This window comes from Tripterygium wilfordii, chromosome 22 (assembly GCF_013401445.1).
Source record: "Tripterygium wilfordii isolate XIE 37 chromosome 22, ASM1340144v1, whole genome shotgun sequence".
In the NCBI taxonomy this organism is placed as follows: Eukaryota; Viridiplantae; Streptophyta; class Magnoliopsida; order Celastrales; family Celastraceae; genus Tripterygium; species Tripterygium wilfordii.
Genome location: NC_052253.1, coordinates 7494365 through 7512262, shown reverse-complemented (window position 1 = coordinate 7512262; position 17898 = coordinate 7494365). Strand labels below are relative to the sequence as shown.

Genomic DNA, 17898 nt, shown 5'->3' with positions numbered 1-17898 from the left:
CCAGTCGGAAGCATGACTGTAAATCTACTGAGTATTTTGGTGCTTCAAAGACTTTAAATGGCATTTGCTCATATGCCCTTCTCAGAGTCGGCTTCCCTTTTTTCCACATCAATTAAAGCTCGTCCAGTAAAGAAATAGGATTAGGACCGTGATAGACCATACAACATTTTGACTTGGACACAGCTGACCATGCGCTATTTTTTGGATATAGGTCTTGTAATGAATATGACAAGCTATGAATAATTTCACTTTGCTTCATAATGCACTAATATATTTTGCTGTTCCAAGCAAGAGAAAGATTTACAGAATTTACTTGATTACTTGAACCATGTGAAGCACTAGAAATCTTGTCAGCTGAAATCATATACAAGTTGGAATCCACTAAGAAAAAAAGAAAAAGAAAAACAGATAAAACTGTCTTGTAGACTCCACCATGATCAAAGTTTTTCATACCACAACTATCGTTCCCTAGTTTATGCAAAATGTGAGTTTCTGCAAGAAAAGTAGCATTTATAGGACTTAGGGATAGGGAAGGAACATGAAAAAGAAAGAGGAGGCAGTTTAGGCTACTGTTGCTTTCCCTCATAAATCATTAGAACTGAAATGAGGATACTAACACAATGCACTTACTGTACATTATGTATCAGGAAAGCCATTTCCCAGACTTAGCCCCACGCCATCGAGCAAGCATAATTGACCACCAATTTTCCATCAAAACCAAAATTCTGCAATTTTTAAGAAATAATAGTTAAATAATGGATAAGGCTGAAACCCAAATAGTTTATCCATATAAAACAAAGGGATCTAACTCTGCTCTGCTTAATCAGGAGAACCTGAGGGAGCATACACAAAAAAAGGGGGGAAAAATGATTAACACCAGCTCTCCAATGAGGGAAACTTACTCCACCATTACACTCGAGAAAGTCGAAATAACTCTTGGAATGATATCTTAGTATCTTAGTATGTATTGCGCAACTGAAATGATTATGTCTATTCAATCTTTCAGTCTCTCGGGACTCGATCGAGTCATTTTTGTGTGTACTTGTCATTCATAATGGCTTTAGTCAATCTTTCTTACTTTCGTAATTACATTCTCAACAAGACAGTTCAAAATTAAGTAGAGGATATCATTCAGCCAATTTAGGATCAAGTTCCACCTGCCCACCCCAACCCCAAAAATGCCAGCCAATTTAAGCAATTATCGTACAATTCCAAATACACCAAGCATTACAGCAAAATAGATGCGTATTGTAATTGGGAGGGGGGGATCTGGGAGTCGAAGGACATCACTGGTTGCTATCATTTTCAATGTCAGCAGAAGATATTTCCCTTCACACGAAGTATATACTATAGGAATAGAGGTTTCACTACTGTTAATTTTGGATAATATCTTAGGAAAGAGTCTTTTAATGTAAACTGGGTTTCTTGTCAATTTCTTGAATTCCAATGAGCCCAGTGATTTTGTGCTCAAGGGTGCCATTAGTTCATAGCGGTTTTTCCACAAGAAACACGGGGAACGAATTGGTAGCAGCGACAAAACTATAACTTAATTTCATTCTACATACTTATGTTGCTTTCTATGTCCAGGGTTTTGCAATTCCTATTGGTTAGGAAAAAACACACGGAGAATACCAAATTTATAACCCTCATCTTAAATCTTGATACATGAATAAACTAAGAGTAAATAAAAATGAAAAGGTGGTTTTTCGAGCTTAGCATACAAATATTTACAACTACAATAAAACAAATAAAAATCAAAGAATTTACAGCTACTTACATTATATAGATCAATCACCAACTCATCAGGGTTTGGTGAGAATGCACTGTTGACATATACAAACTACAAAAGAGAGGGTAAATATTGAGATCAGTACTCTGAATCCTAATGGCCAAAGTATTTAAGAAACAGCATTAAAAATATCAAATACCAGTGTCTCCCGGTGAAGTTGCCGAAGTAAAAAGTCAATCACCTTAGCAAACTTCTCTGTTCCAGCTATCTGCCACATCAAAGAATCCATGTGGGTGTACATTTAATTCTCATGTTAACAATCGTGAACCACAGGCACAACAAAGGGCCAGAGGTCAATGTTATTATGGCAGGTTAAACCAGCGAGTATTATATTAACCAGAAATGTAACACTTCAATTACGTTACTGCACAGTAGCTTTCAGATTTCTCTTTCATGAAATATTCATACATAAAGCAGAACAATCGTGTATCATGCATGCCATATGTTACTACAGTTGAATGTTCCTAAAGAAAAAGTATGTACTTATGCAATCTCACCTTACAACCATAATAAGGGAAGTAAACCAAATTCACACTTCAACTTTAGATCAGAAATCATAGAACATACATATAAAATCACTTCATTGGCAAACACACGCATAATTTGAGTTAATGCTTTGAAGCTGACCACTAAACTATATCATCGTTGTTATACATGCTGTGTGAAGATGAATTCATTAATTAATTTCTATATCAGAGGTAAAGAAGGAACATATCCGTCAAGTTATGCACATGTAGCATCAGAATGCTCAAAAATCTAGGTTGTAAACATGTACAAAAGCTTTAATGGACATAAGACAGTTGTGATGTTCTTATTTAACTAACAAATATGTGAAAAAACTCTACAAACAAAATTTCCATCACTATTCACATATGCAATACAAGTGAAACTTATATACCTTAAACTTAGCTTGCTTGAGTATAGGAGCATCCCCAGTGGCTCTCAAATGAACAACCACTGCATCAAGTTGGATGCAGTGAATCAATGTAAGTGGGTTCAAGAGTATCCATTGACCAAAATCAATCAAAAAGTTAAGTAGAAAGCCATGAGCAAGAAGTAAATATAAACTCACCTTTTTGGACTGAATTCGGTGACTCCGTAGACATTGCTGCCCTGCAAGAATACCATTACGTAAAGAACTTAGTGGATATTTTTTTAAAAAAAAATGGAACCTCTAAAAGGAAGGGTCACATTGGACTTGCCCTGTAGAGTAGACCACAGATTTTGGAAACCATCCATAGACCACCACTAATAGTTTAAATGAACTTGCACAACAGGTGATTTGAAACCAAGACTCCTGAAGTTTGAAAATCTTAATTTCCGAACTTCTATTTTTTGAAGTCCTAAATGCAAGTGTTAGCATTGTCCACAAAGAATGTCATAGTTGTTGGTCACAAAGAGGGGCTCTACAATTTTTTTTAAATGACTAATCCAATAATCAAACAAGTGAGATTCACTTAATCTATGAATTACTGAAGCATCAATCACCAGCCATTACTGGCCTCAACAATAGGGCTGGAATGTGTTGAGCATCTTAGGATCTACTCCCTTGTCTTAGTATATTCTTTTAACAACCAATCAGGGTCAAGCTAGATGTTATGCTCAGTCGGTAACAAACATGATGTGAGTGAGAGTATTCCTTGTCTTTAATCCTAGTCGTTTTTCTTGATTAACTTATTTTGACTAACTATAGAGTGATTTCTTTTTATATTAGTGGACAGAGCTTTAAATGGAATGAAGGAAAGAGAAGAATCCATGTAAATTCCATTAAATTTATCATATGAAGGCTTTCATGATGATGATGACTACACCAATGAGAGGCCAGCAGGCCATACCATCTTGCACTGACCTAATTGATAAGGCCAGCAACATCTGAGCCATGAAAGAATTACACATCTTTTAGGCCTAATGTGAATTAGACTACAGTTACACCATCAATCTTTTAAAATGTCACAATCTATTAGCTTAGGCTCTTACATTTGTTAAGATCGTATAATAGGATTTTGAGCATATTAGGACCTGTTTACTGAGAGAAAGGACATCACACGTACAAAGTTCGTATAAATTGCGTGATTTCTGCATCTCTCAGTTGCATAGATAGAAATCATTATGATGATTCCAATGCAACCAAAAATAGGGAAAAAAAAAAAAAAAGTAGAATACTTTCACTTGTACTAGTGAAAAGCAAACGACAGGAACTTCGAACATAAATTTTCACTAGACATTGCATCCATGAGAAACGCTAAAACTAAAAGGAAAAAGAAAAGAAAGAAGAAGAAGAAAACCAATAACCAATACCCACCACAATCCCAACAAATCAAACCAGAAATACATGGAACAACCCAACAAGACAAAAGATGATTTAGCATCTCCAATAATAAATTCTCTCTAAAGTGAGTCCAATTCTTCAAAAAAGTAGTGATTTCATATGGAGACCAATGTACCAAGATCATTCATACATATACATACCTTGATTGTAAAGAGGCAAACAATCGGAGAATCGGAGTAGGGAATTAGTTGGCTTCTCTTCCAATTTCTTGTCTTCCCTATGTACAAAATGGATAATTAGAAACTTGCTTCAAAGATAATTGTGATTCACGGAGTAACAGAAAGATTAGCTTCTGAGGGTGTAAGAGAGACAAACTTCGATCTGAAGAAGATAGATTAGACGAGATAGAGAGAAAGATTACTTCCGGCGTCCGGTGAGAAAGAAACGAAATCAAGAGAGACCGCCCGGGTTGAGAGGAACAACAGAGTTACTTTTGTTTTGGTCTCGAAGACGCGTCCGCGAAATCTGCAGCATGCTTAGCTGCGCTTCGTTTCGTATCTTGCTCTGCTCTGACGGAAACGACTGCCGGTGTCAGGTACGGGAAGTCTTTCTTTTTTCTTTTTTTTTTAAGGTGTCAGGTACGGGAAGTCTTTCTTTTTTCTTTTTTCTTTTTTAAAAAAAAGGAGGGTTAAAGCCAAATTGCATTAGAAGGACTGAAGGAGTAGGACTGTATATGAATCCAAAAATAACTAAATACATCCTAATTTTACTACACCTCATATAGAAATATAACCAAAATGATATATGTCTATAATTTTCTATCCATAAACTTACATAATTTATGTGGCAAGTAAAAATGACATGCCACATAGATTAAAAAAAAAACAAACTTTATTAAATAAGCCACATAGGCACGCTACATGTTTATGTAAGTTTTAGGGTCCGTTTGGTAGATCGTATAGGATAGTATAATATTACTATCTAATGTATAATTTAATCATTGGATAAGTTGATGTATAATTTAATCCTATCCAGTGTTTGGAAAAAATCTGATATTAGCTATGTATAGTATAATTATTATACAATACGATGTTTGGTTTGTTGTTAGACAAAATGATAGTATAAGATTTATGATAATTTGTCTAGATTACCCCCAATTAAAACAATAATTTTTTATTAAGAGATTTTGCCAAACATCCATGAAATGCTTTCAGTATACACTAACTTGGGAAAAAAAAAAAGATCATAACAAGCTCAAGAAAATTTATTTGCAAATGCTTTAAGTACGGCTCAATTTCTCATGAAAACATCTTGACTATGGTAGCTCTCCCCCAACGTTGGTATGTATAGTTTTAGGGTTTACTTTTTCTCTCTTCCTATATAAAGTGAGGGTGAAGGTCTTTTTTTGTCTTTTGACATGTTATCTCTTATACTAAGCGCTCCGTATAAAATAAAAACGAGTTGGAGGCGTTTTAATATTATATGGTCTGCATCGTATAAGAGCCACTTTTGTATAAAATTATACTATCCAGAGATTTTTAAAAAACATCCAAACACCCGATAACTTCATTAAAGGATAATTTTATACTATACGGAGTCTTATCCGACGTACCAAACGGAGCCTTATAGTTTTATGGATATTTATTTTATGGATGTGTAGTGCTTCCGAAAACATAATATTCCGTAGCACACCCCTTTTTACGTTTTAAACTAAAAACACCAATTGCACCCCTATCACCAAACCCTAAATCTGCAACACACCGTGGCTGCCATAGTGCCATGGCAACACCTTCTCTCTATTCTTCTTGTAGAAGCTTCATGAAAAAGACAAATTCTTATGAGCTCAACAAGACAAACCCCTCTCTCTCTCCCTCAAAATTTACACAAAATCCAAAAACCATGTAAGCAATACAAATACTCTAAGCTTTCACTTACTGCTCTCAAATCGATGTGCTTCTCCTTGATGACAAGGAATTCGGTGTCGAAGGAACCCAGCCTCAGCGACAGCCCCTTCCTTGCTCTTCTAATCTCGCTTGCTCCGCTCGATCCACTCCTTTCGCGACCTCCCCAATGAAGCGGTTCTTGAAATCGGATTCTAACTCCAAGATTTGATACCTTCACTCCGGCCGGCACCTTCTCCGCTCATCTCAAGACTTGGAAGAGAAGAAGCGGGATAAGGAGTTGTTGCCGTGGGAGAGGAAAAATAGTGATAGGAAAACTGCAAAGAAGGAGGAAGTGGTTGTTGTCGTGGGTTTCTAAGGAAGAAGATGAACAGAGCAGGAGAAAGGTAGGGACAAATGGGGTGGGTTAAGATTGAGCATTCTCGCGATATTTTGGGGTGCACTTAATAACTCGTGGGATACAAATAGTCCTACTCTAGAAGAAGTAAATACAACACCACTAAAAGTGGCAATTTTCTCTAACCGAATGGTAGACGAATCAAAGCTACAGAAAGAGACTGCACCACCTAGAGAAGCACAAAAGCGAAATAGGAAAAAAAGAAAAAAGAAAGGGGGAACAAAGAGACTTTACAAATACAAAGATTGAATTAAAAGACACCTCCCTAAACACCACCAGTTCTAGATTGGTGGTTCCTGTCCACAATTGCCACCATCTTGGGAGGGAAATCACCTATCCAAGAATGAAAGGACGGAACCCATAAACCATTCTGTGCTAAACAATGGGTCGCGTCATTAAGATCGCAACGAACATGAGAAACCTTCCAAGAAGAGAAACTCCCCATGAAAGTGAGAATATCCATAACCAGTACACCCCAATCATGAGGATCTTGGGAATTGATGGCTTAGAAGATAGTTAGAACAGACAAAAAATACTTACTGCAGCATTGAAGTTAAGCTTCACAAAACCTGACTGAGGCGGACACCACACTGAAAGAGACGAAGGACCAAGAAGTGATGAACTGCCCTTCTCCTTTGAAGACACTTGAAGCATGGAATGAATAGAGTCCAGGGCTATCGAAAAAACTTCTTTTGAGGGGGACAACTAGCCCCCATGGACAAGAGTATTCCTCCTATGCCAGATCATCCGTAAAGTCACTGCTAGCGCCACCAGGTTGGTGACATCAAGATGACCTGAGAGATAACTCCAAGCCTTCTTAAAAGAGAAGCCCAATGTTGGTAGTTTCTGGATCTCATTTGTACTATTACAAATAACTTAAGAGGCTTGGGGATAAGAAAATAAAGCATGCATGATATTCTTAGGACTTCCTTTACAGATCACACAAGTATCAAATAGAACACCCTCCCAGATTTCAAGTTTGAAAAAGTAGGAATAATATTATGCAACAAATGCCACAAGAATAATTTAGTTGAGGGAGGGACCTATAAAGCCAAGGTAGAGGACCAAGTACCCTCAATAGAATTATCAGAGGAAGAATTGGAACCCCAGATAGCTTTGAGATTCATCGCTCGATGATACCCACTTCGAACAGAATAATGCCCATTTGACAAACCATTCCAAAACAACAAATCATCGCTCAATTGATTACTAACCGAGAGCTGAAGGATGGCATTAGCATCATCTGTCGAGAAAATAGCTTGAATAATCTGATGGTTCCACCATCCTAAATAAGGGTCAAGGAGAAGATTAACTGTTGAACTCCTGGAGAAACCCCTATCCGTGGCTGCAACAAAGAAACTGAAGGACTGCGAAGCCCATTTATCCCCCCAAATACGGATATTATTCCCATTTGCAATTCACCATTGAACGGAGGCTCTTCCATATAAAATAAGAGTTAGAAAGAGAGGCTACTTCAAGGAAGGAATTATTGCGGAAACACTTAGCATGACGCACTCGGGACATAAGGGAGTTAGGATACTTAATAATTCTCCACCCCTGTTTTGCTAGAAGGGCCTCGTTGAAAGCACCAAAATCCTGAAACCTAAACCACCCTCTGTCTTAGGTTTGCATAAACAGTCCCACAATAGCCAAGGGATCCCGTTGCCATCAGAGGCCCCACGCCACCAAAATTGATGGATCATCCTGTTCAGCTCCTTAACAACCCTTTAGGGAAACGAAACACTTGCATACTATAAGTAGGGATTGCTTGTAAAAGAAAGAAAACGATTTTTCCAATTTTGGGTCTTTTTCCGCACCCTATCCACCACAAATCTCAAGGACTCTGACTTAGATCGCCCAATCATAGTGGGTCACCCCAGATACTTCTCATAAGCCATGATTTCTTGTGCCCCAATAGTTTGCTTCAACATGTTCTTCACATCGTCTGTTGTATGCTTGTTGAAAAATAAGGAAGTTTTCTCTAGATTTAGTTTTTGACCTGGGACAACCTTATAATCATCTAGAACTGAACGAACATAATCTCAAGCTTCGACAGTAGCGTGACAAAATAGTAGGCAGTCATCCGTAAAAGAGAGATGGGACACCCGAATCTGACTTCCCCCAAAAGGAATACCTTCCATCTTGCGTAGAGTAAAAGACAATGTGAATGCACTGGGAAATCCACCTAATCCACTTAGAATAGAAACCCAGATTGGCCATTACCTCCTGAAGAAGATCCCAATCAACTCTATCGTAGGCCTTGCTCACGTCTAACTTGACCGCCATATAGTCTTTATTACTCTGGTGTTTAATTACCATGCAATGCAAGGCCTCGTATGCAACAATAATGTTATCTATGATCAATCTCCATTGAATGAAGGCCAATTGGTTCCCACGAAGCACCAAAGGTAAAACTCGCTTCAATATATTTGGAAGGAGTTTGGCAATAATCTTATAAAAGACATTGCACAAACTAATTGGGTGATAATCTGTCATCTTCACATAATTCTTCACTTTGGGGATCAGAACAATAAGGGTGGTATTAATCTCTGAAAATAAAGAGCTAGTTTCAAGGAATTTTGATACTGTTGCAAAAACATCATCTCCCAAGTCCTCCCAGTTCTATTTATAAAATGCTGAAGAAAACCCATTAAGGCCAGGGGATTTGTTTGGGTCAATTTGAGACACTGCCAAGAAGACTTCTTCCTTCGTGTAAGGTTTACATAAGATCGAGTTCATAGAGTAAAAAACCAGGCCCGACATAGCAAACAAAAAATCACTAGCAGAAAGAGACCCTGAAGTCCTCTGAAAGAGACCATGGAAATAGTTCTGGAAGGCAGACCGAATTAATTCTTCAGACGTCACCAGATTCCCTTACACATCTTGAACACTAGAAATGGAGTTTGTCTTCTTTCTGAGTTGCATACACTGATGAAAATACTTGGAATTTTTGTCTCATTCCATAAGCCACTTGATTTTAGATTGTTGCTTACAAAGGGATTCCTTTTCCTCCCTAAGGGAATTAATAGAGGAACGGATGCTGGACAAAATCTCTTGGTTTGCTGCGTTCTCACCATGTAGATTCACAGATAATTGGTTTTGCAAATGAGTAATCTGACTTCGTTGATCTTTTTTTCGCTTCACAACCCATCGTTGGATACCTTGTCAACACCTCTGGAGGTTGCAATGGACTTGGCACATCTTAGAACTAAACCTGCAAAGGGGATTACATTGATGCCAGTGATGTTGGATTGCACTCTTGCACTCAGGGTTAGCACCCCACCAATTAAGAAAATGAAATCTAGAGGTCTTAGAACCCTGAAGTACACCCGTTTCATTCATCAAAATGACTAAACAACTGTGGTCAGAGGAAGAAGTACCCATATTGTGAACTTCAAAAGATTGGAAATGATTCAGCCACATAGAATTTGCCATAGTGGTAAGTTTTAAGAGTTTTTTAAAATATATAAAACACTGTAAAGATTAAATAGACATATAAAAGTAGCACTTGGCCGCTGTTACAAACAATGGCTTTAGGAATGGTAGCTTTAGCAAAGTGATGTTGGTAATTGTAGGAGCGATTTCCACAATCGTTGAATGGTCAACGTTTACCTTTGAGGGGCTCGTTTGCAACTTTGAATCCTGCAAACGTCACAACAAGAACAACCGTAAAAGCTCTTAGACCAGACTGGGGGTGCCGATCATAGAGGCTCTGACGATCAAGTCAGTACAGATCGGAGGTGGAGGACCAACGATGGTCTAAGTGTTTGTCTGAGTATCTTTAGTGTGGAGTCGGAAAGTTTAGGTTTCTAGCTCGCATTGTTCGGATCCCCTTCTCCAAGGTATGAGAAAAGTATTTATATGAAGATGAGGACTAGTCTCGGAAGTTGTGTTGCCCACTTGTGTCCCATTGGATGGGATTGCATGGTGTAAGTGTATGAAAGTCAAGTATTTCGGTGGCATTAGGGTAAGTAGACAAAAAGTAGGATAATGATGTTAGGACATATGAGATGACTGCGACACGTGTCTGTCGGGGTATGGATAGTATTGTGGGCAACAATTAATGCATGGATATTGTAGGGTAGAAGATCATACCTGGGGATATGTTCCTGTCATATCCATGAATGTTGGTGTGAACAGGATTGGATGATGCTCTCTTGGGGGAATGATCATACAATGAGTTGGCGCTTGGGTATGCCAATGCCTTTGTTACGGCAGCGCCATCGTGCAAGCGCCAATACAGTAAAGGTACTACAAGACATAGTTCCTGTCTAAAGGAAAGTTATTGTGAATACAGTAAAACAAGTATAAAGGAAGATATTAGTCGTTAGAGTCAGACATGGTGTCGGACATGCTTTGCGTGACTGTACTATCACTAGACAGTGCCTCGAAGGTTGCACGTGGGCCTTAGAATGGGCCCTAGTGTGAGCCTAAATGTATTGGTTAGGCCCGTGAACTTGGGTAGTCCAGCTTGGATTTGTCGTTATATGGCCCAATGGGGCCACACGATTTATGGTAACTACAGTAATAGCAACGGCGACTTAGTTAATGATGATGAGAGGTATTAGGGAATTACTATGGACATTTATGATGATGAGAGGTATTGGGGATTCTTCAGAGAATAGTTTATGAAAACTCAAAAAATCTGTCGAGTTTACTGTCTTCCTCGCATAAGAATCAAGATGGTGAAGATGAGAGATTGTATGTGGATGACGTTATTGATGAATGTCATTCTGTTTTCTAGGAAAGAAAACAATTGCAAATCTTATTACTTGGGTGCTTCTCCTTTTAGCACTGAATTAGGAATGGCAAATCAAGGCACGAGAAGAAGTAGTTCACCTTTGCAGAGGCAATGGGGTTCCAGTAGCAGAGAATGTGAAAGATTTTAAGATGGTGTAAGTTAACTAACTTATTTTCTAAGTCATACATTTAATTCAAGTTTTTCATACTGTTAATATTAGTTATTTTGTCATTTAACCCAATAAGATAACTTGTTGGATTGAAGCATTTCACATTATTTATACATATCCGATGGTCGAACATGTGCACAACGAGTCTCAACACTATGGCACTCTCAAACACCCAAAAGAATAAACAAAAAAAGAAAAAAAAAAAAAAGAAGTGCATTTCACAACATTTCGCATGACAATCTTTATCTTGAATCAAATTTATGTTTTTATTTCCTGTTTTAAATACACAACCAAACAAGTAGTCAAATTTATGTTTTTATTTTATGTTTTATATTTTTTTGTTTTCGTAATTTTTAAAAGTGATACCAAACAGGAGCCAAAATAATTATAAGATAATTTGTCTTCTCAATCTCAAGTTAAGAGGTTATGAGTTCGATTACTATTTCAAATTCTTATATGAAGTTTCTATTATGTTCATCTATACTCGTGGTTTATGGACTATCTTGTGAAATCTTAAAATTTATCTACCATACACTTAAAAGATAGTGTTAGCGTAATTTATGTATGATCGAGTGTAAAGGAGTAGAATAGAAAATTCGTATAACAATGATAGCGTAATTTATGTACGATCGAGTGTAGACAAATAGAATAGAAATTTCATATACGAATTCGAAATAGTAATCGAACTCATAGGCCCCGTTTGGTACGCCATTTTGCCAACCATATATGCTGGTCAGTAGCATATATTGCATGTGTCAACCAAACGGCCATTTCTTGGCTCCAATACCGATGTAGTTCTAAGACAATAATATGGTTCTTTGGAAATTGCCCTTGAGAGGACCATTTTGGGACCATTTTCACTTTTATTCCCAAATACCCCTAATCTACCCTCACCTTATTAATGCAATTCCAAAACTACTCTCGCTATACCATCTTCCACAGCGACTCCTCACCAACCCCGACCATCTCCGCGTCAATGTCTCCCCCACCACCGGCCTTTGTGAGGAAGCCATGGCCAGTACTAGGATCGATCGTCTCGGCCATCAAAATCGTCATCCTCATCGGTAGATTTCTTTTTCCCAAATCGTCAAAACACCATCTGCTAGATTGGATGGAAGAAAGGAGACTAATTGAAGCTAGATTGCAAAATCGTATTGAAGGTAAGCATTATAGAATGTTCCCAGAAAGAAAAAAAAAAAGGGTTTATTTGGTGTAGAGAGAGAAAAAAGTTGAGTAACAAGTTTTGATGGTATTTAATTTTAAAAATTATTTTTGGTTTTTTAATTAATCATATTTATTTAATAAATTTGTAAATATGATTAATTAATTGAGCTAACAATTTAATTATTCTGTTACAACTAAAATGCATAATACCCCTACATGTAATTTGTCTAGAATATTACCTAGCATATATGTTATCAACAAAAGTTGAACCAAACACTATCAACTATTCAGACAACATATCTGCTACCATTATTGTCCACCATATCTGCTACCACCATATCTGTTAGTATATACGCTATTGACAAAATTGTCTGTCAAACGGACCCATAGTGTCTTGAGGTTGAAATGACAAATATTTTAGGATAATACCCATCATTACCTTGTATTGTACAAGGGGCATGGTGTTCAGTATTGAATGGTTTGGTCAGTTTAATTATTGATGTTTCGATAAATTGATGTGTTTGCACTTTGCAATCATAATTCACACTCTGGTCTTGAAGTTTCCAGAGAGCCTGATTGATTTGCCTTGTAAAGTGTAAACATTCATGTTGGCATATCATGTAGGCCCATTGGGCTTTGTTCATCACTAAGTAGGCCCAGGATAGTAAATAAGCCGGAGAAAGAGGACTGCTTTGCTAATTGGACTGACTGGTAGGCCATTGGGCCTCGTTCTAATTAAAATAATGTAACTTGGGTAAGTCTAGGTTTGAGATCCTTTGACCTTGTTCTCTCCAACGTTGTCCTGGACAAGATTTATTCTTGATGTAGATCTACCATAATGATCTTCTTTTATCTGTTCATTTGTATTTCATAGCTTGCTAAGCAAGTCATTGTGAATTGCACGTGTATGTAAAGAATATAAATTTCATAGATAGATTAAAATTGAACTTTCTTAATGTTTTATCACAAAAGAATCAATGAATACAATTCTCAGCTGTCATGGCGCGCATAATATGAAACAAAATGAGACGTTAAAGCTAACCATAGTGGTCAATTGAAGATTTAATGGTGTCTCAGCTCTCATGGTGAGGCACAACCTATGAATTATATGCAATTTGATAGATTCTCAAATCGTGTATATGGTGCAGAAATAAATAGACAAAGTGGTGGTACTGTAGACAAAATCTGGCAAAGTGATATGTCACAACTTTTAAGCTCGTTGGATGCAAATTTCAAACTTTAGAGAATTATAGAACCCGAGAGCCTTGAGGGGTTGTTAGATGTCCTAATTTGTAAGAATGTTGAGCAGTGAAACTCTAGTTTGGATCAAACGCCTAAACATGCACTCTAACTCAACTTCAAGATCCTCAATAGCAATCTCCACAGCCTCCAATCTCTTATGCGCACTATGAAGTGCCGTTTCATCACATATATTATCATACGAACACTGCCCACTTGACCTCATGAACTTGCACCTAATAAAAGAGTAGCCTTTCTTCTGATCCAACCATGGAATAGAAATAAGAGATAACAGAGACTCCACAATAGTTATGGTGGTCACCCTCGCTTCCTTCAAAACATCCAAAACCACAATGAGATTATCATCAACAACAGATACATTATTATTTGAAATTACTGAATTGCACTTCATTCCCTTCAGTGACCTCAAACACTTGACAGTCTCCTTCTTAAATTTCTTTCTATAGCAATTATATGCTGCAAGTTTGGTCCCAACGATATTGTTATGAGGCTGATCACCAATGCTTAGTCTACGTAGAGTAAGTTGTAGATCTAAGAGATGGTCTTTCACAACCAAAAGAACATCTCTTGAGATCCCACAAACCTCGAGCATTCTAAGTGATGATTCCGAGACTTGATGAACGAATTTCTCTTGTCGTTGATCAACGAGAGCTTGTTGGATTTCCGGTGAATGGAGGAGGTCGTTGGCCGAATTGTGCAAGTCTCTAAGAGTATCAAAGTTCGGAAGAAGTGCTGCCATAATTTTTGGATCAAAGATATTCACAAGAATTGATTGAGAGTATGATTGCAAGGAGGGTTTGTTTTAATTGGAGTACTTGATGAATTGAAATAAGCCAAGTTTTTATAGAACACAGTTGGAGACAGCTTATCCAGAATAAGATCTGAGATCTCAAGATAAATTAAGCTACGTACGTACCAAGAAGCACCCTTTTCTTGTACGGTCATATAGCTTAATTGGTAACAGCTGAGGGGACAACTCTTGTCCTAATGAAGCTTCCCATTGCAAGACAAAAATGGAAGAAACAATGGGGGAAGGAGGGAGAGAGAGACAGAGAGAGAGGATATCAATGCATGTGTGTTAAAGACTTGAAAAGCTGTTAAGATGTTGTTGTTGGCGATATTAGACTAATAGGGGAATATATTATATATGCATGCATGCCAGCCTGTGTTTCATACTTAACAAGTAGAAAATATATTGCAAAACAATTGATAATATTTATAAACCAACAGTCTTACGGATCGTCCCAATGTTTTTTTTATCTCAACTATCTCAAATACTGAGATGAGTGAACACGATTTCATATAAATCATATGGGGCATGTGGAGCCCACGATCTCACATGAATGATGGATCATCATGTGCATCCGTTTCTTCCGTCTTAACATTTGGAATAGTTAGGAAAAAAAACACTGAGATTCTTAGCGTTTGATGTTTATAAACAATGAGCACTAGCTAATTAATTGTTTAATTTGCATGGTTTTAGGATCCTTGAAAACAAACAGTAAAACAAGTGTGTGCATGGCTTTATTTGTTTGCTCTCGACACAACATGAAATCTGAGGTAGATATATAAGAGACAAGAGGTCGTGTGTGAGGAGGAACTCTCCTGGAAATTCTTTAATTAGAAGTTTCCTCGATATACATTAGTGCATGCATGTTGGAGGCAGCTAATGAAGAATACTATGTATTTGGATAGATGAGTATTAATAAGTCATTCGTCATTTGTTGCAATTTTATAATAAAAATGTATATATTATGTACACCGCAAGTGCTAGTCAGTGGTAAGTTTTGTTGGGTTGTTAGGGTTAGATTCAAGTCCCACATTATTAGTACGTTATAAAATTAATTAAAGAAGAAGAAATTAAGCTGAATTTCATAATTATGAAGTCCACATCTTAATACTTTATCTCATATCGGATTGATATAACATAACCTATTGACATATAAGAAAATGTTCAATCCCAATCACCAGGGACGTAGCCAGGATTTGGAACTAGAGAGGGCACCACAAGGATTTGGGGGCAGCTCCACGGAAAATTTTTTCTGAGACTATTTACTATATGCTATTTGTTAAATTTAGTAAACAAGCAAGATAAAAAAAAAACTTTTACAGTCATTAATTTTAGTGATTAATGAGTAATTTTTCTCATGAATTAATGAGTAATGTTTTTCCCGACTGAATTTGTGTCAATAACTTTTGCTAAATAAAATGCTACAAAGAGTTGAAATTAAATGAAATAAACAAAGATGGTTAGTTTTAGTCTTTTAGATGAATAAATTAAATAATTAACAATCTTTATTAATAATGAAAAGCCATAGGCAAACTCTTTTATTTTAAGGTTGTCCAATAGCTAAGAAGCAAAATAATAAAGAAAAAAGAAACGAAAATGACATGTACCCATCAGTTTGATAACCCATGAGAGCCCAATAGGTTTATTCTATTAATTTAATCAATGAAATAGTTTTATTTCCACTATTTTATCCCATAATTTATTGTTTTAATATAAATTTTATTGTTTTTAAAACACAGACTAGAATTCATTATTTTAGTTTTGAATTCATATGTTTTTGAAATTCCATTGAAAAAAACAATGGAATTAAGATTTACCCGATAAAACTTATCGACAATAGATTTTGTTAGAAAATTTAGAATTCATTGTTTTAGTTCTGAATTCATTTGTTTTTGAAATTCCATTTAAAAAAAACAATGGTTTTAAGATTTACCCGATAAAACTCATCGACAATAGATCTTGTTAGAAAGAGTTTTTTGCGTTGATTCTGAATATGTAGTTTTTTTAAAAAATTTAACATGTATTTTGAGAGTTAAAACGTTTTGAAATTTGGTTTTAGAGACTTGGGCTCCCATGGGCTACCTATCACTACTCAAAAAGAAATTGATAAAATCACCCTTAAAACCAGCAGTAACAATTAGAGGGAACTCTTCTATTTTAACGTCATCCAATAGCCACGAAGCAAAATAATGAGGAAAAAAGAAATTGATAAAAAAACTGCCAATTAGAGACGAACTAGGACAATGGAGGAACTTAACAAGCAATCTAACCATCAAACCAAATCGAAGCCAAAATTGCAAACTAATATCTATACTTAGTATTTTTGTTTTATAAAAATCCAGGGGGGACACGTGCCCCCCTGGTGCACAACGTAGCTGTCCCTACCTATCACAAACCAAAGCGTTTTCTAGGTTTAAACACCAATGATGACCTCCCAAGAAGAATAAAACTGTGCGGTCTTGGGCAAATTAATTTTCTAACATAATAACAGAACAAAGGTTTGGTACATTTGGACATAACCTCTATTTGTGCGCTTGCAAATGAAGAGGAGTATGAAAATTTTATCCAATATCGGATTGAAATAATTAACGTAACTGAGTGGATATTAGCAAAGGTCTAGTCTCTTTCAAACAACGGTGTTTTCTATGTTTAAGAATCCATGGCGACACCCCAAAAATGATAAAATTGTGTAGGCTTTTGGCTCAGGATTTGGGGGCTCCACAATTCCCTATACAATTTATATCCAATGGTGAAAAAAAAGTCATACAAATTTTAAAAATGAAAAAACAAAATGTAGTGTGATGTGGCACATGTCTCAAGTCATTGGATTTCAATTATAGACTCTCCAATTTGAAACTAATTGCAGAACCCCCTAATCCTTTGGCTCAATATGGATAATATTAATTTATAGTGTTTGGACTCACTACATGCATGAATTATCATCCAAGTTACAGCTTATGCTAGTTAGCCACAACAGAGACACGTCATGATTCAAATTCTAGGGATTTTGGGTAAGATCAAGTGTGGTGTACAATGACTGTAACTTGTTCCTTCTTCTTTTTTTGGAGAAAAACTGAACTAGAATGGTAGAAATGATAGGGGTGAAAACGGTCGATCTTGATTGTTTTTTTTGGACATAAATTTAACCAACCAATCGGTTGGTTATTGTCGGTCTTTCGATCTCTATTTTTTTTCCCGATTTTTCTACATAAAATTAACGGACCAATCAATCGATTAACCGTTCGATTCGATTTTGTCGATAAATTTTTATAGCCCTAAGAAATGGGGACGAGCAATCCCTACAAAATCAACTCGAAGAAAAAGAATACAATCATAAAATACCTCATGAAAAACATGGGTACTATGTTCTTTCATGTACAAATTATCTATCAAACAAGAGTTTAAAAATGAAGAGAAA

The 17898-nt window shown here is 36.6% G+C and overlaps 2 protein-coding genes across 3 annotated transcripts; both read right to left on the bottom strand.

Moving 5' to 3' along the window:
* Window positions 1-373: 373 nt before the first annotated feature.
* On the bottom strand, window positions 374-4680 carry LOC119990846 (ubiquitin-like protein ATG12). 2 transcript variants are annotated; one of them, XM_038836973.1, is made up of 8 exons: window positions 4480-4680; window positions 4259-4335; window positions 2862-2902; window positions 2688-2746; window positions 1929-1997; window positions 1778-1840; window positions 631-725; window positions 374-492 (listed from the first exon to the last, which is right to left on the bottom strand). In XM_038836973.1, exons 3-7 carry the CDS (start codon window positions 2893-2895, stop codon window positions 666-668), a joined length of 285 nt encoding a protein of 94 aa, XP_038692901.1. In that variant the 5' UTR covers window positions 2896-2902; window positions 4259-4335; window positions 4480-4680; the 3' UTR covers window positions 374-492; window positions 631-665. The 2 variants fall into 2 exon arrangements, with proteins under 2 accessions (XP_038692901.1, XP_038692902.1); XM_038836974.1 differs by having other exon boundaries at window positions 384-492; window positions 636-725.
* Window positions 4681-13692: 9012 nt separating this feature from the next.
* Window positions 13693-14635, bottom strand: LOC119991480. Its single transcript, XM_038837827.1, has 2 exons — window positions 14506-14635; window positions 13693-14422 (listed from the first exon to the last, which is right to left on the bottom strand). The coding sequence occupies exons 1-2, from the start codon at window positions 14633-14635 to the stop codon at window positions 13716-13718; spliced, it is 837 nt and encodes a 278-aa protein (XP_038693755.1). The 3' UTR covers window positions 13693-13715.
* Window positions 14636-17898: the final 3263 nt, after the last annotated feature.